A 23215-nucleotide genomic window follows, 5' to 3' on the forward strand; every position below is an offset into this window, starting at 1 on the left:
GTTCAACTGAATGAGAATTTATGCAATAAACACATACTGGACTTCCTCTACATGCCAGGCACTCTGCTAGATGCTGGGGCTGAGAGAATGAGTTAGAACTCCTGGTTGCAAGCGATAGGAAACTCAACTTGAGCTTTACTCAAGCCAAAAGGGGACTTGGCTCACAGGCTGAGAAAGACCAGGATAATGGTGCCTTCAGGGTAGCTTGGTTCAGGGCTTAGAGGATAAGGCCATGACTGTCCTCACCCTCTCCCTCCTCAGCTAGACTCAGCTCTCTTCCACGCATGGTGTCCGTGCACAAACTGTCTCTCCACTCATAAGCGCTGGAAGGCCACGCCGGGCCAGACCTCACACTAGCAAAGCCCCGAGTACTATCCCAGCCTCCTAGCCAAAGTCTCACTGGATCCCACTGGCTATGACTGGGTAATCATTATGACCAGGGAAATAAGAAGTGTTGAATGTCTTGGGCCGCAATTACATGCTCCAGCCCTGAGCCAGGGGTGGAGCCAACTGCACCAGAAAAGCACATGGGATGAGAGGAAGGTCCCGGGTGGTCTCTTAGAGTAAAATCAAGGTGATCATTAGGGAAGAGGAAATTTTGCTAGGCAGCAGAAACAACATACATCCCTTCTAGTCTCTACTTTAAAGAGCTCAGTGTCTCTCGAGGGAAATTTTAAATAAGAATGCTGGTTGGTCAGATCTGCCGGCCAGATAGTGAAGAAAACACTAAGAAGGAAAAGCTAAATTTGGCAAGATCCAGGCTGAAAGGTTAGTAACATTTATTGACCCAGAATTTCCTCTGATGTTGTCTACTTTTTCATAGATAATTCTCACAAAACCCTGTGGCAAAGGTTACATCTATGAAATCCAGAAACCTTTAGGCGGGAGCCATCAGTGGGCGGGGGCCCACTGTCTGCAGCCTGCCTCAGCTTCAGAGTCCAGACATCTCCCTCTGTACTCCCCTGTCACTCGGCAGGCACACTGAGGCTGTGCTCAGACCTTAGAAGCCCTGACATGTGTGGATGCAGGCAGAGCAGACGCAGCACAGCCCACCCAGGGAAGGGACACACAATTGCCAATTCACACAATGCAATGTGAATTGTCTATTTTCATAAGGGCTACTCCAAGAGAGATTATTTGTGGGCAGGATGACTCATGAGAGAGCCAAATGAATTCGCCTCACATAGAACACAAAGAGCTTGGAACATCGCTGAGATGAGAAAAATTAGCCAAAACAGCTGCAGCACTTTAGGGTCTTTTAAATAGCCTCCTGTCTACTTCTCCACCCATTTCGAGCTGTTCTCTCTCACTCATTAAACAGTGACTGAGGTCTTGCTTTTGTTGGCTCAAAGGGCCAGCAGAGGCTGGGAAATACTCTTTTTAGCAAGCGTATCTTTTTATCCCTCTGAGCTTTCTGGTATTATCTTTTGTGAAGATCATTCTGGATTATTCTGAGAATTACTCAGAAACTTCTTGGCTTCTTTCTAGGTGGAAAAAAAGTTAATAAAGGTCGTGGACAGGACTTTCTACACTTCAAGGACATTCAGTGCTCAGGCCACATGGCAAGAAGGCCCATGACTCCGTCCGTGCTCTTCTCCTGGGAATTCAGAGAACCCTCGGCCCGCTCAACATCAAACTGACCACCCCTACTTTAACTGTACAACGAACCTTCCAATTTGAGCGCGGCTCTCTTTTAGACTATCTACAGAGCTGTAGACAGTCATGCTTGGTAAGAATTAAGAGTTGTTTGTTTTCAATATCTTTTCTGGGTTTTAACAGATTGCTCAGTTCAGCAGTAAGTGGACCTGTCCCCCGCTGGACTGGCACTGGAGCCCAGGAGATTAGACACTTCTAGCAGACAAGAAGTGGTTCTCCCTTGGGTTGGCAACTGGCACATAGTAGATGCTTAGTGAATGCTGGTGAATTGTGGAATATTGTTGGTAACTTGGAGATGTTACTGTGCATAAAAAATACTAAAGAGAATGGGTCTGAACACTAATATCTGCAGTATCTGTGTTCTAGAAAAATGTTCATCTCTTCTACTTGACTCTATAAACCTCAGTCCCCCAGTCCTAACAAATTTTCAACCATAAGGTGACTCAACTTTTAAAACGGTCCTTATTATGGATCTCAAGCCTATGTAACTAGTTAATTGATTATGTACAAATAAGCTAGTCAACTGGTTCTCTATTCCTCAAGGGTCAACACCCCAGGACTCCAGTAGATTAGATTAGCAGGAATGAATCTGCTTTTCAAAATGCCCCTTGTCTTATCCCTATCATATCATTTGCTTGATGTCTAGTGGGACTTCTTATGGGTTTCACCTTCTCATTCATTTTATTTATGTCAAAAAAATTATTGCAGCATTGGCGGTAATAACATAAAATCAGAAATAATCTAAACATCCATCAATAGAGAAATGGAAAAATAACAAAGTAACATATATACAACAGAATATGATATTACAGTTAAAAAAGATTTTTATAAAAGATAAAAGCATTAAATCTATATTTAGCAACATGGACAGATCTTTAAAGCATCAGCTTGAATGAAAAATGCAAGTTGCAAAACGCTGTTATAGTTTATGCAACTTATGTATTGTTTTTAAACACCTGAAAAATAATGCGATTTATTCAACATAAAAGTATGAAAGTGAGGACATGTACTAGTAATAGTGGTTTCCTCTGGGGAGGGTGAGGGATGTCAAGGGGGGTTTCACCTGTAATATTTTATTTCTTTTACTTAAAAGAAAAAGTTGAAGTAAATAATACAAATGTCAGTACTGCATGGTAGGAACATGAGTGTTTGCCATATTGTTTGTACTTTATTTTTTTTTAATTAATAGACTATTAATTTAGAGAAGTTTTAGATTTACAAAAAATTGAGCAGAAATTAGAGTTCCAATTAGAGAAATTAGTTTTCTCTCCTCGACCCTCAGTTTCCTAAGTAACATCTTGCATTAGTGCAGTATATTTGTTACAACTGATGAAACCATCGTGATACATTATTATTGTTAACTGAAGTCCATAACTTACATTAGGGTTCACGCTTCGTGTTTTACAGTTCTCTGGGTTTGGACACGTACCATCATTACCGTGTCATACAGAATATGCCGCAAAAACCTCCTCAGCTCCACCTATTCATCCCTTCCTTCCTCCTCCTGAGCCCCTGGCAACCACTGATCTTTTTACTATTTCTGTAGTTTTGCCTTTTCCAGAATGTCAAATAATTGGAATTATACAATATGCAGCCTTCTCAGACTGAATCCTTTCTCTTAGCAATATGCATTTAAATTTCCTATCTTTTTGTCATTTGATAGTTCATCTCTTTTTACTGCCGAATAAATATCCCATTGTATGAATGCAACACTGCTTTTTTTTTTTTTTTTTTTTTTTAATCCATTCACCTATTGAAGGACACCTTGGTTGCTTCCAGTTTGGAAGATTATATTATACAACTCCCCTAAGCACTCATGTGCAGATTTTTGTATGGACGTTAGTTCCCAGCTCATTTGAGTAAATACCTAGGAACACGATCCTGAATCATACAGTAAGAGTTATGACTAGTTTTGTAAGAAAGGTGCCCAACTGTCTTCCAAAATGGTTGTACTGTTTTACATTCCCACCAGCAACAAATTCTCATTCATTTTAAAATTAAATTTACTGAGATATAATTCACAGGCTATATAATTCACAGATCATACAATTCACCCATTTAAAGTGTAAAATTTTGTGGGTTCACTATATTCACAGAATTGTGCAACCAACATCACTATCCAATTCCAGGACATTTGCATCATCCTCCAAAGAAACCCATTAGTAGTCACTCCCGATTTTTCCCCAACTCTCCCTCCACCTCTAAGCCCCACCCCACCAGCTCCTGGCAACCACTGATCTACTTTATGTCACTACAGATTTGCTTACTGTGGATATTTCACTTAAATGGAATCTCATTCATTAAAAAAAAGAATTATTGTGTTTTCTGTGGCATGCCAGATACCGGAATCACAGATTGGAGTAAAATCTAGTGTCTGCCTTCTAGTTGCTCACGGTCCAATAATAAACATTTGCTGAGTGCAGATCTCCCAGGCTTTTCTCTTGAGCATGACAGCCACACACACATTAGCTGGCGGAGGCCCTTTGTACCCGTGGGACGCTCAGGCCAAGAGGCCCATCATTTCCCTTTGGTTTCAGCTCTATTGGGTAGACGCTACCCAGTGCTCCATCTCGTGTGCTGATCAGGCCTACAGATGTTTATCTTTAGTCCTACTCATCAAGTACTTGTACTTGACCTGTCCTCTTCAAAAGACACCCTCCTTGGTAATGACTCAGAAGCTTTAGTCAGTTTTTAAATGCACCCAGTTTGCCATCTTCTTTGCACTAAGATCAAAGGAATGTTTCTCCCGGTTTCTAGCAAGGTATTTGTGATGTTCCCCTGAGATAATGACTATACTTAGCACGTATGAGGAGGTATACTGAGGTCTCTCTGCAGATCTTGAAAACAAGGTTAGCTTTAGAGAACGGAATTAGTAGAACTGACATGCGCTGAAGGACACTGGCCATGTGTGGAAGTTAGTCATCTGAAGAGACTGTAGAAAAGCAGTTGGGGAAACAGGGAATTTCCAAAGTGACAAAGGAGTGATCTCAGAAGACATATTTTAACTAAGAAAGGTGAAATCTACATAACTCTAGAAGATTGTTCATAGATGGTATCAGGTTCCACGTGGAGTTTGAAAAGGGAGCCCAGAATTTCTGCAACAATTTGTTAATGTCTCTACCTTTGTCTAGAAATTAGCAAGATGATCTCACTGGAAAGCAAATCCCTTCAGTTCTTCAGGTATCACAGTTCCATGAGGTGATCATGAAACCTTCCAACTACCAACTGTCTCCCCATGTATGTATGGGGAGTGGCAGGCAGAACAAATTTAACAAGCTAGTTTATACATCAATCTCTTATGAGTTTGGCTATTGGCAGTTAGCCCTCATGCTCTGGCAAAATTGAGTTTCTGACCCAAAGGGATAGGATCCATACACCATGATGGTCTACCAAAGCACAAATCTGGAGAACAGAGGTTTGGGGAATGTGAAAACCATGGCCAAACATACAAAGGCCTGCCATGTAGAAGAGGAATTTAACTAACTCTAGGCAGGCCCAACAAACAGAGATACTACAAGGGAGTAGTTAAAAACACAGGCTCTGGAGCCAAACTACTTGGCTCCAACACTTACTAGCTACATAAACTTGGGCAACTTAGCCTCCAGGCACCTCAATTTCCTCATCTGTGAAATAAAACGGTTGTGAAGATTAAATGAGATAACCCAAATAAATGCTGAGTATGACATCTGGAACACAGAAAGTTCTCAGAAGTTAGCCAACACATCATCATTGTCCAAAGGAGGAACAGACCACCCTTTGAGACGGGGAGCCCCCCAGAGCTCAACTGGCAGAGATTTGTCAACGGAGGGCCAAATGCTGATTTTACTTCAACTCCAGGACTTCCAATTAGCTCCATGCCCCTACAACACTTACACACAATTCAAAACAAAAATGTGGTCTCAGTAGTTGATGTGTTTTCATGTAAAACCTTTTTTTTTTTTTGCTTTTCAACCAGTGTATACTTTTCTGATTATTTATGTGCAAAGCACCTGTTAATCGATGAGAATGGGAAAGGTGGTCCTTTCCTTCAAGAAGCCGAACATCTAACTGAGAAAAGCACATTAGAGAACCAGACAGTGACGCAAACGTGTGCTCGACTGAGGCCAGCCATCCATTCGGTGCTTGCCTTTTTATTAGAGTGGCATAACCAAGACAAGGGTCAGGGAAACCTCTACATCTAGAATCACTCTATTCTAAGGAACATGAGAAGCTCATTAGTAAACTAAACTGAAATCAGTCACATTCCCTCTCCCTCCCTCTCTCAATCTCAATCTCTCCTTTCCAAAAAGTGGCATGATGGCTCTGGGACCTTTCAGTCTCAGATTCTCAGGCCATATTGGCCGCCCCACGGCAGCAGGTGGTGAAGGTAGACAAGCAGCTTCCATGCTGCGCGTCCATGGGACACTAAAGGCTGTCCATTATTTACTTGTAACTACTGCTCTAATACCCCTCTTCCTCTCATCTGTAAGTTCAATGGGAGAAGGAAAGTGGGCTTTCTTCATGTGGCACAGCAGGCTCTCCAACATTCACTGACTGAAGCAGGTTCATCCTGTGGCTTTTACAGTTAGCATGTGTAGGAAAAACCCCTGATCGGCATTCTCTGAAAGCATCCTCCCCACCCCCAGTGACAATTTCTTTTCGTGACATTCGAACCACAGTTCCAGACTTCTTTTAGGTGCAATGGGATCTGGTTGCTGCATTTTAAATATATTACTCTCCTTTAAAATATCAGGTAGGGGAGAGAGGCCCCTGGGGTCTGCCTTGCACTTTGTGGACAAGCATCCAGGGCCAGGGACACCAGGAAACTACTCACAGTGGGACAGTTGCCAGTTAACCGATTGCTCTGTTGCTTCAAGAAATTCACAGCACCTTCAGGCAAGGGAACAGCAGTGTGGTGTTTATTGAAATCTACATCTGGTAGCAATTTGTCCAACAGCAACCAGCTTTCCCTCCTCCTTTTCTTGAGTCAAATAATCCACAGGGGCCCATAATACTCTACAACTGTTCATCTGGGCAAGACCTGTATTGTATCGTTTATGTTCCTAATTACAGATCTGGGTTTATCAACAAGTTTCAGCATGGTAAGTAATTTTTTAGACTGCAGTGGAGACTGAAGGCACATGCCCTGGGGCAGTGACACGTAGGACCATCACCACCTGGGCTGAAAGACGAAGCCTCATGCTGGCCTCTGGGCCCACACGTGGTCTGCACGGACGGCCAGCGCACTCCCCATCCCCTCCCTAGGAGGTGTGGCCTCACAACGGTGCGTGGAAGTTTGCAACAGCTCAGCCTTAACCTACAATGAGAAATCTGTATTTTGTAGAAAAAGGGAGAAGCCCTATACTCCATTCTCGGAGAAAATTCTTTCCTCCTTTGGAGCGGGGGGTGGTGGTGAGGGAGACTGAGCAGCGGGTCTGCTAAAGGACTCAATGAATAAGGAGGTCTTTTACGGAACCTGTGGTTAGGTGAGAAGATGGCATATATCTAGAAAGCAGAGTAACTCAAGCTTGGGGGACAAATCTGGTGACTGGAATTTCCAGATTTACGATAAAGTCCTCATAGAAAGGCAGAACTGTTTAGGAGGGATGAGAACAGACACAGGAATAAAGAGTAGGGTGGACTTAGAATGGACTTTTGTACATACGCCCAACACCCATCCACCAACATCAGCCCCTCCTCTGGGGGGACTGTGCCCCTCTTACCCTAACGGTGTGGTTCTAATCACTGACCCTGCCTGTGACCCAAGGTGGCCAAACACGGCAGCCCATGCCTGCTGGCTGCAAGTGGTCCAGAGAAGGCATGTGACTAAGGGCCTGGTCAATCACAGTCTGGGTGTGGGGTTTTCCTTTTAGAGCCACTGGAGAAGATGCTCTTAAAGGAAAAATGAGATTTTGGAACTTCCTGAGGCCATGGTTTTTGCTAAATGGGAGGGAAAAAAAGAAAACTGGTTTGCAATGAGAGAGAATGAAACCAACAGAGAACAGAGATGAGCACTAACTACAAAGGTGGTTGCAACACGTAAAGCCCCAATCTAGAATCCTTGGGGCCAGGGTTCCATGGCCTGGTTATAAATTCCTCGTTTATGTTAAAGCCAGTTTGAGCTCTTGGTGTCTGCCACCATAACCAGGGTCTGGATGGCTACAGAAGGCTTCTCATTGAAAACGATTGCTATCCCACAGCAATTCACTGTATTTGTAATGGGGAACTCAATGCTTTTGTGCTGCAACAAGATATAAATATTTCTAGTTTATCACTTACTTTTTATTTTTTTTTAATTATTTATTTATTTATTTATTTATTTTGTGTGGTACGCGGGCCTCCCTCTGCTGCGGCCTCTCCCGTTGCGGGGCACAGGCTCCGGACGCGCAGGCTCAGCGGCCATGGCTCACGGGCCCAGCCGCTCCGCGGCACGTGGGATCCTCCCGGACCGGGGCACGAACCCGGTTCCCCTGCATCGGCAGGCGGACGCGCAACCACTGCGCCACCAGGGAAGCCCTATCACTTACTTTTTAAATCAGATAGCTAAGTAAACGCAAGTGGGGGCAAGCTCTTAATTTCCCTTTACAATTTAGGAAAAAAGGCCAGGAAGAAAGAAGTTCTCTCTTACCTGCCCTTTTCCCATTGGTACGTCTGGAGATGGAAACATGAATGAGTATAAACCTCATTCCCACAGAGTTTATTAAAAGCCAGTCTACTCTTAAAAACTGTTCAGAAGTAAGAAATAACAGTGATGCTGGTTTCCTAGGCCCTGGGATGGATGGTAGAGCGCAAGAAACCATGCTACCCAAGGACACGGTTGTCAGGAAACAGACAAAAAGCAAAACTGCTTTCTTACAACTGCTCAGCGTTGATGTAGTGGTACTCTCTACAAAGCAGAGCACATCCATGTCACTCCTCGCCCGTCTGCCTCTCTGCTCCCAGGCCTGTGAGTGTACTGGAAGCCTCAAGATGTAAGCACTGAGCATAGCTATGTTTAACTAGTCCAGTCAAGTTAGCAAATCAATTCACTTCCCTGAGCCGTGACCACCACATCCACAAAATGGGGTCACAGCCACCTCCCAAGATTGTTTTGAGCGTCAAAAGGCTAGGCACCAAAGTGCCATGAACATAACGGCTGATGTAGTCAACGGTGGGTGCTACGCCTCTTGCGGTACGGTACTTTCTGACGGAGAGCCAGGCTGCACCCCGGGTCACGGGCCATTCTGGAATGGCTTCTCTCCTTCTCCTTTCCCGCACTCGGAGTCCCATCTGTGGGCCCAGCTCAAAATCCAGCTCTTGGCCAGAGCCCTCTCTCCGTATCTGATGCCCTGACATCCTGCAGGTCTTGGCGTGCCGCGCGCTCAGCTCTTGTGCATGCCCAGCGCCCCGCAGTCATCCTGCACACACGCCCCGGGCTAGCCACCATCCGTCTCGTGAAGGCCTGCCTTGTACCTCCTTGAAACCCCACCCGACCGTGATACTGGAAAGGGGCCAACAAATATTTGTCCACCAACAGAAGCCATGATTAAATATGAACAATATTTTACAAAAGATACACCTTAGAATATTTCATATTCCCTTCCCTCCCTGCTCTCCCACAGCTAAGTGAGAAGCAAGACGGATCAAAACTAAGATTTCAGAACCAAGAATCAATTTAATTTTACAGTATCAAAACATGGAAATCCCCCAAATTCAACACATAGCAGCTGTTATGTTTGCAAGTGAGAAGGGTCAGCTGTAAAAATATAGCCCCTAGAGTCATGGTCACAGGGCAGACTGCAAGAACACCCCCCCAGGACCCTCCACCGCAGACGCAGTCAGGAAGTCCACGCAGGTGCGCCCTGGGCCAGCAGCTCTCTACTTCCTAATCCCCACTTTCTCTTTCACAGACAGAAAAACCCCTCCTACCCAACAAAATGCACTATTTCATCTTATTTTTTTGTAATTATTCAAAGTCACACATAACTGCCAAGCAGAGCTTCAGAATGGGTCAAGCTGTTCAGTATTCTCTTCTACTCAGAGACAACAGAATTCAGGGGACAGGGATGGTGGTGCGGGAACAACTTGATGGTTTACTTGGTCACTGTAATCTCACGGTTTAAATGTTTTATTTCTCTTTGGCTTTTCCAAACATCAAAAATAAGCTCCACAGTCCCATTCCTACCTCCTCAAAGCCTCAAGCACTGGAGGATGGATTGGCTATCAGGGCTGCTTCAGTCAGAGCAGGATGCTCAGGTCATACCTGGAGATAACCTCACCTGGAAGAGGCCTGCCTGGGGCAGCAGGATGGCTGGGGCACCTGCCTAACAGAAGAACTGTGTCTCCTCATGTAGAGATGAGGGCGCCAAGAGAGCTTAACAGATGTGCTCAAGTTTATATACCAAGTGACAGATGTTTAAGTATTCTTTAAAAACTGATTATGTATAAAGTTACAAACTTAAGGAGAAAGCAAACAGTGGCTTAAAGGGTGCCTTTAAAATCCTGTGGACTACTGGGAAATTCTGAATACGTGTTGGATTTTAGGTGCTGTTATGGAATTACTGTTCACTGTTCTGTGACGATCACAGTATTCTACTTACACAGAAGAGTGTCTGTACGACTAGCAGATTCATGATAAAAACTTAGCGGGGAGGTGTCACTGTATATGGAACTTGCTTTCAAATGGTTCAGGAAAAGAGAAATTGTGTGAGTATGTATGTGGTGTGTGTGTGGAAAGAGAGCGCAAGAGATAGACTAGGTGTGGCGAGACGCTAACAGAGGAATCCAAGGGGAAGGTATTGCGGTATTCATTTTACTTTTCTTTAAACTTTTCTGTATGTTTGAGAATTTTCAAAATAAAAAGTCTTGGGAAAAAATAAAATCCTGTGATAAAGAGGGAAGTTAAAAAAATTCAGAGTCAGGTTGGGATGTGGATCTGTCAAACACCAACAACAGAGCACTCTCCTCTTTCTCTCACCCCTCCATTAGGGGCTGACATTTTGACTATCTTCTCCCAGAAAGCCCACGAGGGAGGCACTTGGACAGTGGGCCCCTTTAGCATTCCACCCCCAACAAAGTATTTACTGGCTACCCGTGTTGCAGGAAAGGGTTAAATGAGGTGCACAGAGACTAAGGCTTTGAAAACTAAGACGCAATAAGAACATGAGAAATCACTGTTGCATCTGCCCCAAGCTCATTCCTACAAACAGCGAGCACACTGTCACCAACAGAAAATCACCACTACCACCAGGAGCTGGACAGAGAGAGGAGAGGAGGCAGAAGCACAGAGAGCCCCAGCTATGTGCCTTGGGGCTGTGCGCTCGCTCTCTTTTCTTTTTAAAACATCTTTATGGAGAAGTAACTCACATTACCACACAATTCACCCATTAAAGTGTATAATTCATTGGTTTTAGTACATTCACAGTGTGCAACCATGATCACAATCCAAGAGTAGAACACTTCATCACCTCAGAAAGAAACCCTCACCCGTAAGTGGTCGCTCCGCATTCTCCCCCCAAGTCCCCGCGCCCACTCCTCGGCAACCACTAACCTGCTCGCTGACTCGACGGATTTTTAAATTCTGGACGTTTCATATAAATGAAATACTATAATATGTGGCCTTTTGTGACTGGCTTCCTTCACTTAGCATAATTTCAACCTTCATCCGCATTGTAGCTGTCTTTCCTTTTTATTACCAAATAACATTCCATTATGATTCCAAATGTAATATCCACATTTTATTGATCCATTTACCAGCTGATGGGCCTGTGGGTAGTTTCTACCTTTTAGCTATTACGATAAATAATGCTGTTATAAACATTTGCGTACAACTTTCTGTGTGAACGTATGTTTTCATTTCTCTTGCTTATATACCTAGAAGTGGAAGAGCACAACCATATGGTAACTCCATTTAACTTTGTGAGGAACTGCCAGACTGTTTTCCAAAGTGACTGCACCATTTTACATTTCTACTGACAGTGTGCGAGGGTTCCAATTTCTCCACATCTCGCCAACACTTATTACTGTCATCTTTTTGATTACAGTCATCTTAGTGGGTGTGCAGTGGTATCTCACAGTGGTTTTGATCTGCATTTCTCTGATGGCTAATGATGCTGAGCATCTTTTCATGGACTTACTGGACATCTGTGTATCTTTGAAGAAACGGCTATTTATTTTTTAAAATAATACACATATATTTATTTATTTAGGCTGCGTTGGGTCTTCGTTACTGCACACGGGCTTCCTCTGGTTGCAGCAAACAGGGGTTACTCTTCGTTGCGGTGCATGGGCTTCTCATCGCGGTGGCTTCTCTTGTTGCGGAGCAGGGGCTCTAGGTGTGTAGCCTTCAGTAGTTGTGGCATGTGGGCTCAAGAGTTGTGGCTCACGGCTCTAGAGCACAGGCTCAGTAGTTGTGGCGCACGGGTTTAGTTGCTTCGCGGCATGTGGGATCTTCCCGGACCAGGGCTCGAACCTGTGTCCCCCGCACTGGCAGGCGGATTCTTAACCTCTGCACCACCAGGGAAGTCCCAAGAAACGGCTATTTAAATCCATTGCCCATTTTTGAATTGAGCTAGATGTCTTTTTATTACTGAGTTGTAAGAGTTGCCTATATATTCTGGATACTGGTTCCTCATCAGATAAATGAATTGCAAAAAACTTTTTTCTCTAATTCTGTAGGCTGTCTTTTCACTTCCTTGATAGCATCCTTTGAAGCACAAAGTTTTAAATTTTGATGGAGCCCAATTAACCTGTCTTTTTTGTTAGGTGCTTTCTTATTCAATGCTCACAGCAACTGTGAGGAGTAGAAATTACTTATCCCATTCTACAAATAAGGAAAATGAAGGTCAATGAAGTAAATGACCCAAGGTCTCACACAGGGCCACTGCACATGGTTCTGCCCTGCACAACCCGTAAGGGTGAACAGAGCAGTCCTGGCCATTTGTTGGAGCTGGGCTATGAACTCAGGCCTTCTGACCAAGCCAGGGTTCAGGCACTCATACACTCTATGAATGTTACAGGGTAATATGGCCGATTTTTAAACAAGCTCCTCACATATCATACATTTAACATTCTAAGGATGCTGCCATTACTTAAAACTACAGGATTTTGGAGTCTGTCTTTGGAAGCTGTATGAAAAGGTAGTGAGTGGCATGTTTTACAAACATATTTAATTAAAGTGAGAGGAGACATGAGTTTATGAAGAAGCCAAAAGTCCTCAGTACCAAAGTCTGGAGAACAAGTTATTTGGCCAGATTGCACCATTTTGGATTTATATACTGCTACACAAACCAACCAGTACCAAGTATGAGAAGTGATTAAAAGGTTCAAAGTACAGGTAGATCTAAGTCTCAAAAGAATGCAACCAGAACTGTTTCTAGCAATGGCAGCCAGATATGAAAGATACCAGAGAACATGTGTATAATGTATTAAAAGGAATCAGTCTGATGCATTTGAAAACATTTTGACATAAAAATTGGCCACCTCTTTACTTCTTGGTCATACCAGGTATACTGAGTCAAAATCACTGAATTACTGGAGCTAAAAAGGATTTCACATTTGGTTCAATCGCCTTATTTTAATTTGGTAAGCTGATGCACAAAATGTTCTCATGACTCAAGTCCTCATGACAGCACTAGCAGAATAGGGACTAAAATTTAAGGAGGACGCAGTTTCCATGTTCTATTTCTTAATATTAGCTGTTTGAACTCAGCATTTATGGTTCTTCCCCTCTCTCTCCCACAGACCTCCAAGTGGACTGTACCATCCAAGACTCCTCTTCTAAAGGGTGCGGAACTCTGCCCAGGCTTCACTGTCCGTCCTCCAACTGGATCTTTCCCTAATACCAACTTATCTAAACATCTCAAATCCATGTAGATAGCTCTGACAGCAAATACAAGTGACTCATTTTATAAAGTGAGTTCTAAAGGGATACTGCCAAGCCTTATTTCAAAAACCAGGCTCTACTTTCCAATGTAAGAATTAAATGGCTTTCTGCCTGCTGTTTCTGCCTTTCCCCCCTCACGTAAGGAAAGAAAGCCAAAGCTGTGTCTTGAGGGATTGCTCCATAAGGAAAAATCAAGGGAGGATACAGTCTCAGGACGGGCCAGTGCAGGTTGGAAGTGGGCTAGCCGAAGGCTTGGGAAAACAGAAGTGGATTCACGAGCAGGCTAGGTCAGTCCCCAGAGTGATTTCTCTCCATTGGCAACAAGTTTAAGTGCTGACACGGGGGTTTCCCACAGCTTCTACTGGCCTCCAAAGGCGTATTTGTCATCGGAGGCTCTTGATGAAGCTATACATAAATATCTGACTGTTGTTAAATACAAAACAAAACAAAACAAAAATATTCCACAGGAACCAAATCAAAACCAGCTGTAAGGGGGAGAGGCCAAAAACTCAGTGTAAGTGCAAAAGTCCCAGCAGAAACACTTGTTAATTGTGCTATTTACTTTGCTAAATAGTAAATTGTCATGCCAATGAGGTCATATCACATGACTATAATGTTTTTCATATGACTTTCCTGCTATGAGAGAAATGGGCATTTTATTTTCTAGAATTCTGAATTCTGTAGTGGATGAGTCAAAATCTCAGTTTTAATTCAAAAATCAACCCATCGGCCCAGCCCTGTTCATTTCTAGTCTGTTTATGATTTTACATCCTATGTTATAGTTGGTGTGCTAAACTTACTTTATAAATGATCATTCATTAATCCCCAATTCTGCAGAAAGCAAGTTCTGCTTAGCAAAAATGCAATTCTTTTGAAAGAATGCTGTAACTGCAATCCTAAAAACATAACTGTATGATACAGCATCAGTCAAGGGGAGGAAACATAGCCTAAAATTAATCTTGGAATCATGAAACTTGCAAACTTTCAAGAATGAGAATATTTTAGGAAAGTTGGGTCATGGAATTTTGGAATTTGAGTATCTCAAGGATACACCAATATCGCTTGTTTCATTAACTCTTATAATCAGTGTTTTCTCTCTAGTTAGATAGAATCTGAAAATTATTTGGCGTTTCCCACAGCACTATGTTGAACTCACAGTTGGAACTAAATCAGTACATGTGAACTGATACTTGATGAAAAATAACCCTAAGAAGATAAGTCACAGCACATTTTATGAAAAGATGGCTAAGTCATTCACATGTTTGGTTTAGACTAAGTCTTTCTTCAACAAATTCAGCAATTTAAACAGGATTTGGTGAGCACTTCAACAGCTTCGTGACTTGGATATCTTGTGTTTCATCAACTTTAAGGCCATTTCCTTTGGTTCCAACTGGGATAAACAGCCATCTAGGAGCCATATGGACCTGGGGTCAATCTCCAAATATCCAAACCCATTCTCAGTAAGGGTCTTGCAAGGAAAGGTCATAACGCCATGCAAAATTCCCTACTCAGCCAGCAACATTTTAAGAGGGTAAAAAGCTGAGTGGGGCCTTTTAATACCTCATGGGCAGATGCACCCACAATTTGGCAGCTAGATGGGCTACAAAGAACACGAATCTCTGTCCAATACCCTTTCCTTATGAAATGTTAGCATTACCAAAAACATTTCTGAGGTGGGTATTTAAAATTTTTTAATCTACAGCTCGAAATAAAATTAATATACCACACACATTTCTCATTTAAGTATTTTTCTTGCATCCTAGCTCTGCAGCTTCTCCTCATTGCACTAAATGAAAGAGAATAATTTTATCTGCGAAATCAATCTACCAGAGTTCTGTTCTTTTTCTCCAAACTCTATCTCCATCCTATCGCTAATACCATCTAGTCATTTTCACTCATTTATTCCACTACCTCAAAGTCATCACACCCCAAGACAAACTTCCCTTTGTGAGCCTGGCGCCCCCTCCGCCCCACTGCCAGTCCCCCCTCTGCACCTTGCTCCTCGACCCCTCCTCCAACAGAAACCAACCTGGCAATTTGTTTGTTAATCTCTACAGCACTATCATTAAACTAGTAACCTGGACTCAAATAATGGCAATCATTTTTGTATACTTAATGATGGAAGGGAGATGGGTGCAAAAAACTGGGTTGCACTGGTCAATCTCCCTAAATCTGGATGATTCTGCCTTGAATATCTCTCTCAATCCATTCTCTCTGTGCCCCTTTCTATGAAAATAAAGGGATTTGTAGTCTCTAGCGGGATCAGCTTTGTATTCATCCTTCATAAAGGGGATATATTTAGGGAGACAGACCACAGGTGTTAAGGGATAGGAAAAAGTTTAACAGCATCAAAACATTTTTTTTTCTTTAAATTGAGAAGAATTACCTTGCTACAATATGGATGAACCTAGAAAACATCATGCTAAGTTACAGACATCAGACACAAAGGCCATGCATTGTTTGGTTTCATTTATGTGACAGGTCCAGAATCGGCGAATCCATCGAGACAGAAGGGAGATGAGTGGTCATCAGGACTGGAAGGAGCAGGTGGGAATAAGGAGTGACAGCTCAATGGGTACAGAGTTCCTTTTTGTGGGCACGAGAATGTACTAAACTTAGGAATAACAGTAGCATAACAACTCTGTGAATGCACTAAAAACCACCGGACTGTATACTCTTAAAGGGTAAATTATAGGTCAAAAAAACTAACAAGTACATTATCTGATTTCAGGTAACTCCAACTAAATGCTCACAGTCCGAGTAACACACTAAAGACTCCTGGCCTCTGAGTCCTTTATCCCTAGGATGCCCTGGCCCTCCTCTCCTGTCCGACTCCTTCCGCACACTTTCCCTGCCCAAATCCAACTCTTATTTTTAGAGAGCGCCTACTCACCCTTTAAAACTAAATGGAATATTTGGTCCCTGGGAAGTTCTCCTTGACATCCCTACTGCCCCAGGGAGTAACTTCCCCTGCTCCCTCAGCACCTAATATATAAATGACTAAAACATTTCTGATGGTACTAGAGTTCACTATTTACGTCTCTGCTTTGCACACTAGACTGTGAAATCATTTCATTAACCTCTGTATTCAGTCACTAGCACAGCGCCTTGCTACCAAGTTTTCAAAAGATGTTCAGTAAAGGTTTTTTTTTTAAGCTAGTATTTTTACAAATACATATTTTGTAAACAATGTATCAAATGATACTGTCACATATCTTTTGCAATTCCAGTGTTGATGGGTGAAAACAGTTAGCCCAAGATGAGAATTAATCGGGCATTCCTGATTGCATTGCTAAAATAAGTAAGTTGGGACCTTTCTACATGCGACACAGAAGTTTGTATTTTTATTACTGAACATCTGTAAATGCACTGGGAATCAACTATGCAAATCAAAACAGTACCTTTACACAGTGTAAATGTGTATATTTTTTGATAGTCATATTTATTTATTTACACACACATTTTTCACAGTAAAGTAAAATAATATAGGCAAGACAATGATTTTTGTTGCTCTGAGGTCTGCTGGTGAGAATTATCTTTTTAAAACACAGTCCTATTTAGAGCTTTTTAAGAACAAGAATAATCCTTTCCTAAGACAGGAGCTGCAAATTCCAATACCAACAAGGGTCATCAACTGAAGAACATCTTTTTCAAAATTTTTTTTAACATCTTTATTGGAGTATAATTGCCTTACAATGGTGTGTTAGTTTCTGCTGTATAACAAAGTGAATCAGCTATACACATACATATATCCCCATATCCCCTCCCTCTTGCATCTCCCTCCCCCGCTCCCTATGCCACCCCTCTAGGTGGTCGCAAAGCACAAACCTGACCTCTCTGTGCTATGCGGCCGCTTTCCACTAGCTATCTATTTTATATTTGGTAGTGTATATATGTCCATGCCACTCTCTCACTTTGTCCCAGCTTACCCAACCCCCTCCCCATGTCCTCAAGTCCATTCTCTATTAGGTCTGCATCTTTATTCCTGTCCTGCCCCTAGGTTCTTCATAACCTTTTTTTTTTTTTAAATTCCTTATATATGTGTTAGCATATGGTATTTCTTTTTCTCTTTCTGACTTACTTCACTCTGTATAACAGACTCTAGGTCCATCCACCTCACTACAAATAACTCAATTTCGTTTCTTTTTATGGCTGAGTAATATTCCATTGTATATATGTGCCACATCTTCTTTATCCATTCATCTGTCGATGGACACTTAGGTTGCTTCCATGTCCTGGCTATTGTAAATAGAGCTGCAGTGAACATTTTGGTACAGGACTCTTTTTGAATTACGGTTTTCTCAGGGTATATGCCCAGTAGTGGGATTGCTGGGTCGTATGGTAGTTCTATTTTTAGCTTTGTAAGGAACCACCATACTGTGAAGAACATCTTCTAAACAGAGCATCCTCACCTAAAGAATACCTTTGGGCAAGAAACTAACAGCAGTGTCTGTCTCCAGGAAGAGAACTGGGTGTTAAGGGACAGGTGCAAAAGGAAGGTTTCCTTTCCATACAGAATATTTTTATGCCTTTAAAACTTTGTACCAAGTGCATTATTTATCTATAAAATTTTCTTCTTGGCTCCAGCTAACATCACTATTAAGGAATGCAGGCCTGGGGTTGCCAGATCTGATTTTTCAAAGAAGCTGGAAATGGGAACATTCATATTTTTAGGTAAAACTCATAATTTTTAAATGTTGGCTTTATTCAGAATTTAACACATAGGGTAGGCCAAAGAAAACACACCTGTAAGCCATATCTGGCTCATAGGCCAACCAGTTTACCACCTTTAATCTAAAATTTGATGTGTAACTTATGATTCCAAAACTATAAATATAATTTAATAGAGGAAAACTTCAAAAAGAAAGCTGAGACTTGTGGATGAAATCATACCCCCTTCCACCCTACCACCTAGCTGCTATTGCTCTCAAACTTCCCCTTCTCCTTCTGGTTCTTTGAAAAGATTACGAATGTCTGACCAACCAAAACGCAAAACAAGCCAGGTTTAATGAAGGAATCTGCCCATTATCCTAGCATCTGCTCTGTTTTTAAAGAGTGAAACATGGGATCAATTTTAAGTTGCAATTCTTCCAGGCAGTTAAAGAGAAGTATGTGAATTATTTCTAGCTGGGTGGAAAAATTCTCCCAGCCAACTAGTCAAATGACTGTGTGGTTGAAAAGACCCGTAAGTTATTTTTCCCTTGCCATCAGCGCTGCTCAAAAGAAAAAATGGCAGCCATGATCAACACAATACTCTGAACCATGTCTGGGAAGCCAATCACAGCTCTGAGGAACATCTCAACGTCTCTTAAAGTCCTGTAGAGATGCCATTCATCTGCTGAAAAAGAAGCTAAGATACCCTATGTGGGTCTAACTATTGGTCGTAAGTGGAAGATTGCATCTGTTGAATGCCCAGAGGACACCAAAGCAAGTCAAAGAAGAATCAGTTTCAGCTCTACGTCTGGCACTAGAAGAGCACTACCATGATTTTCTGGGGTGGCTAAAACTTACTCCGGTCTGCTGAAAGCTTCAGAAGATTTCCTTCTGCTATTTCTACATGGTTTTCCTATACTCAGGGCTAGTTCCAGTCTTCTAAACACCAGGCTTTTCACCACCAGCTAGTGCAGTATTGGGCTTGACCATCACTCACTGACCACTGGGGCTTCTCCCCCCAATGTTGAACATACAAAACCCCAGGCAGAAATCAATGAACTACGTTACTCAACATCTGTTACTCAACAGAGGAACTATGTTACTCTCAACATCAGTTACTATAGGACTGATGGTAACTTTGCAAGTGTCCCACTCCCATAGGATACAGGCACTCAAGGTTTTCCTTATGCAGCTTGCGGAAACGCTATGACAGGCCACATTTTTCCTAAGAGCTTCTTTACCTAGGCTACTGGGTGTTGGGGGGTGGAGGTGGGTAGGGAATGGCGGGGGGAGATGTTGGTTTAATCTCATTCATCCATTTTGAGGAACTGTCTGTTTGGCCAATGACCCAACGGTGTCACACATACACAAGCATACCCTTTTCTAAGTACAGTGAGCATTTGGAAAAGCAAAATGATAATCTAGTTTGTAATCCCAGTCTTAAAACACACACACACACACACACACACACACACACACACACACACACACAATGGTAGCAACCCAGGAAATTACGATTTGCAAAATATTCTAAACGACAAGCAAAACAAAACTCTCTTAGGTTGTAACTGAGGAAGCCATTTCGTGGTGAGGTTCAGTGGCCTACAAAGATGGGTTCAGCTGTGAAATAAAAGACATGGCCAGAGTCCAGTGTCTTCCTTGACTTGCATTTTTATGTACGGACGTCACAGCCAACCCTCCACGGGCCACAAGCATGCTGTTCTTCAGTAAGGACCAGAGGTGCTTGGAAATCAATAACCTGTACTTCCTTTATAAGCAATTTTGTGCATTTGGAACCTACCACACAATAACCTGCATACTGCATCATCCAGCAACTGCAGAAGGTTCATTTTCTGATAACTAGCAGACTTATTTAGCGATTTTGTTTTAAGGAAAAAGTTGTAATGAACTGCTTCCTTCCTTTTCCATAAATCCGATTATCAAACAGGTTTGAAACACATCAGTCTTCTGAACAAAATGCTTGTTTTAGTCTTACCTCAGCAGCCTGGGTCTCTTGATGCAGCAACGTAAGACCAGTCAAATCCTCTAAGAAGGAATGTGAAGAATTAAACACCTTCACCAGGAAATTAAATCCTTCTCGTTCATACTGATCAAGAACCTGTAAGATATTTATACATATAGATGTATTTAAGGGGGCTGTAGGCTTTAAATGCATATTAAGAGAGTTTCACTTCTAATAATCACTTGTCAAAAATGGAACTAAAACTAGAATTAAAAATTAAATATGGGAAAAATCAATATGGTAGGCAAAAAACTGTGAGGGCTTAGGATTTATTATTTTCTCTTTCTTAGAAAGAATGACAATATCATCTTCCAATTTAGATGATGGTATTTCTCAAACAAAGTAAGTTACATGCAAATTCACTAAAACTTCTAGAAGAGTTGAGGTTGCTGATTCTAAAGTTCACTTTTTAGGAGAAAAATAATAGTCGAGAAGAGCCAAGAAATTTTTTTTTTTTTTTTTTTTTTCGGTACACGGGCCTCTCACTGTTGTGGCCTCTTCCGTTGCAGAGCACAGGCTCCGGACGCACAGGCTCAGTGGCCATGGCTCACGGGCCCAGCCGCTCCACGGCACGTGGGATCCTCCCGGACCGGGGCACGAACCCACGTCCCCTGCATTGGCAGGCGGACTCTCAACCACTGTGCCACCAGGGAAGCCCGAAAAAAATTTTTTACGAATAAAGGGAAAGGGGGAGGGTGGACAAAAGGGTGGGAAATGTGGCCTACCAGCTAGTAAAATGCATTAAAAAATTTTTTTTAATGTAAAAATGAATTTCACCAGGCGTATCACAAAAGAAGTTGCCCAAATAGTCAATAAACATATGAAAAGTTGTTCAACATTACAAGTTATCAGGGAAATGACAACTAAAACCACAATGAACTGCTTCTTCATACCTACCAGAATGGCTAAAATGAAAAAGACAGAAAATACCAAGTACTGACAAGGAGGTGGAACAACCAATACCCTCATGGGAAGGCAAAATGAGATAACTGCTTTAGAGGTTTAACATGTATATGCCCTGTGATCATGAAATTCTACTCCTAGATATATACATCCAACGAAAAATATGTACATATGTGCATCAGAAGACCTGAACAAAAGTATCCATAGCAGCACTATTCATGATAGCCTCAAACTACGGACTACACAAGTGTCCATCAACAGTAGAATGAATTAACGAACTGTGGTTTATTCATGCAATGGAATAACATACAGAAATAAAAACAAACAACAACTACATGCAACAATATACATAATTCTCACAAACATAATGTGAAACAACAGAAGGGAGAAGCAGTATGTGCTACAGGATTACAATTACATAAAGTTTTTTTTTAAAAAATGAACCTGTGGTGTAAAAGTCAGGAGAGTTATCCATTGAAGGACTGTAATTGGAATGGGGCACAGGAGAGGTCCTGAGATGCTGGTAATATTTGTTCCTTTATCTGGGTTCTGGTTACAAAGGTATACTTTGTGAAAAACTATCAAGCATGTTTTCATATACATGCTGTCCTTCAACAAAAAGATCAAAAGATAGGAGACTACTAGTCTTCTGAGAACAACGTAAGAACATACGACTACCTAAAAGCAAACCACACACACACACACACACACACACACACACAAAATGACTATCACGTTTAGGAATTCAACGATCATAAGAACTGTGAACTGCAGAAAGCAAACACTGAACCATAACGCCTTGGAAATTCTCTCAAAACTCAGAATAAATAAAGAGATGAAAGTTTCAATAAGATAGCAGACATTGAAGATAAATCTAAGAAATCAACACATGAACAGAAAGGCTGGAGAAGCAGTAACACATGATATAGAAAAAAAAAAATTAGAAAATCTTCTTCTCCATTCAGAAATGAAAATGTGTAAGCCCTTCAATCCAGCAATTCCACTTCAAAGACTTTTTGCTGTTGCTGAGGGTTGGGGAATTGTGATTCCCTTTTTTTCAATATTCTTCAATATTCAATTATCTTTTAGTTTACACAGTGAACATTTTAAAGAAAACCTGATGATGAGAATATTGACTCTTAAGCAGCATGCCCACACCATTCCTGCTTTTACCCTGCTTGCGTGGGCACAAAGACTGATGTGTAAGGACACTCACTGCAACATCGTTTGCAGCAACAAAAGATGAAGAATAACTACCCTTTTAATGGGGACTGATTAACTAAATTGTGGTATATTTACAATCAAGGACATAATCAGGATACATTAAAAGAATGAGGCAGTTCTATTTTTAGCTGGTTATTTTTTTTGCGGTACACGGGCCTCTCACTGCTGTGGCCTCTCCCGTTGCGGAGCACAGGCTCCGGACGTGCAGGCTCAGCGGCCACGGCTCACGGGCCCAGCCGCTCCGCAGCACGTGGGATCTTCCCGGACCGGGGCACGAACCCGTGTCCCCTGCATCGGCAGGCGGACCCTCAACCACTGCGCCACCAGGGAAGCCCCTATTTTTAGCTTTTTAAGGAACCTCCATACTGTTCTCCATAGTGGTTGTATCAATTTACATTCCCACCAACAGTGTGGGAGGGTTACTTTTCACCACACCCTTTCCAGCATGTACTGTATCTAGATTTTTTGATGATGGCCATTCTGACAGCTGTGAGGTGATACCTCATTGTAGTGCTAACACATATATATGGAATCTAAAAAAAACAAAAAATGGTACTGATGAACCTAGTGGCAGGGCAGGAATAAAGACGTAGACATAGAGAATGGACTTGAGGACACGGTGGGGGGTGGGCAGGAAGCTGGGGTGAAGTGAGAGCACCATCGACATACATACACTACCGAACGTAAAATAGTTAGCTAGCGGGAAGCAGCAGCATAGCACAAGCAGATCAGCTCGGTGCTTTGTGATGACCTAGAGAGGTGGGATAGGGAGGGTAGGAGGGAGATGCAAGAGGGAGGAGATACGGGGATATATGTATGCATATGGCTGATTCACCTTCTGTACAACAGAAACTAACACAGTATTGTGAAGTAATTATACTCCAATAAAGATTAAAAAAAAATGAGGTAGTTCT

The 23215-nt window shown here is 42.2% G+C and overlaps 1 protein-coding gene across 1 annotated transcript in view; it reads right to left on the bottom strand.

Annotated features, from left to right (window-relative positions):
* ATG7 (autophagy related 7) overlaps positions 1–23215 on the bottom strand; it is a 253122-nt gene that overhangs the window by 117894 nt on the left and 112013 nt on the right. Inside the window, exon 18 of the mRNA XM_028478750.2 lies at positions 20148–20270. Coding sequence (XP_028334551.1) covers positions 20148–20270 — 123 coding nt within the window. The remainder of the gene's footprint in view (positions 1–20147; positions 20271–23215) is intronic.

Source organism: Physeter macrocephalus, chromosome 18 (genome assembly GCF_002837175.3).
Source record: "Physeter macrocephalus isolate SW-GA chromosome 18, ASM283717v5, whole genome shotgun sequence".
Classification (NCBI taxonomy): domain Eukaryota; kingdom Metazoa; phylum Chordata; class Mammalia; order Artiodactyla; family Physeteridae; genus Physeter; species Physeter macrocephalus.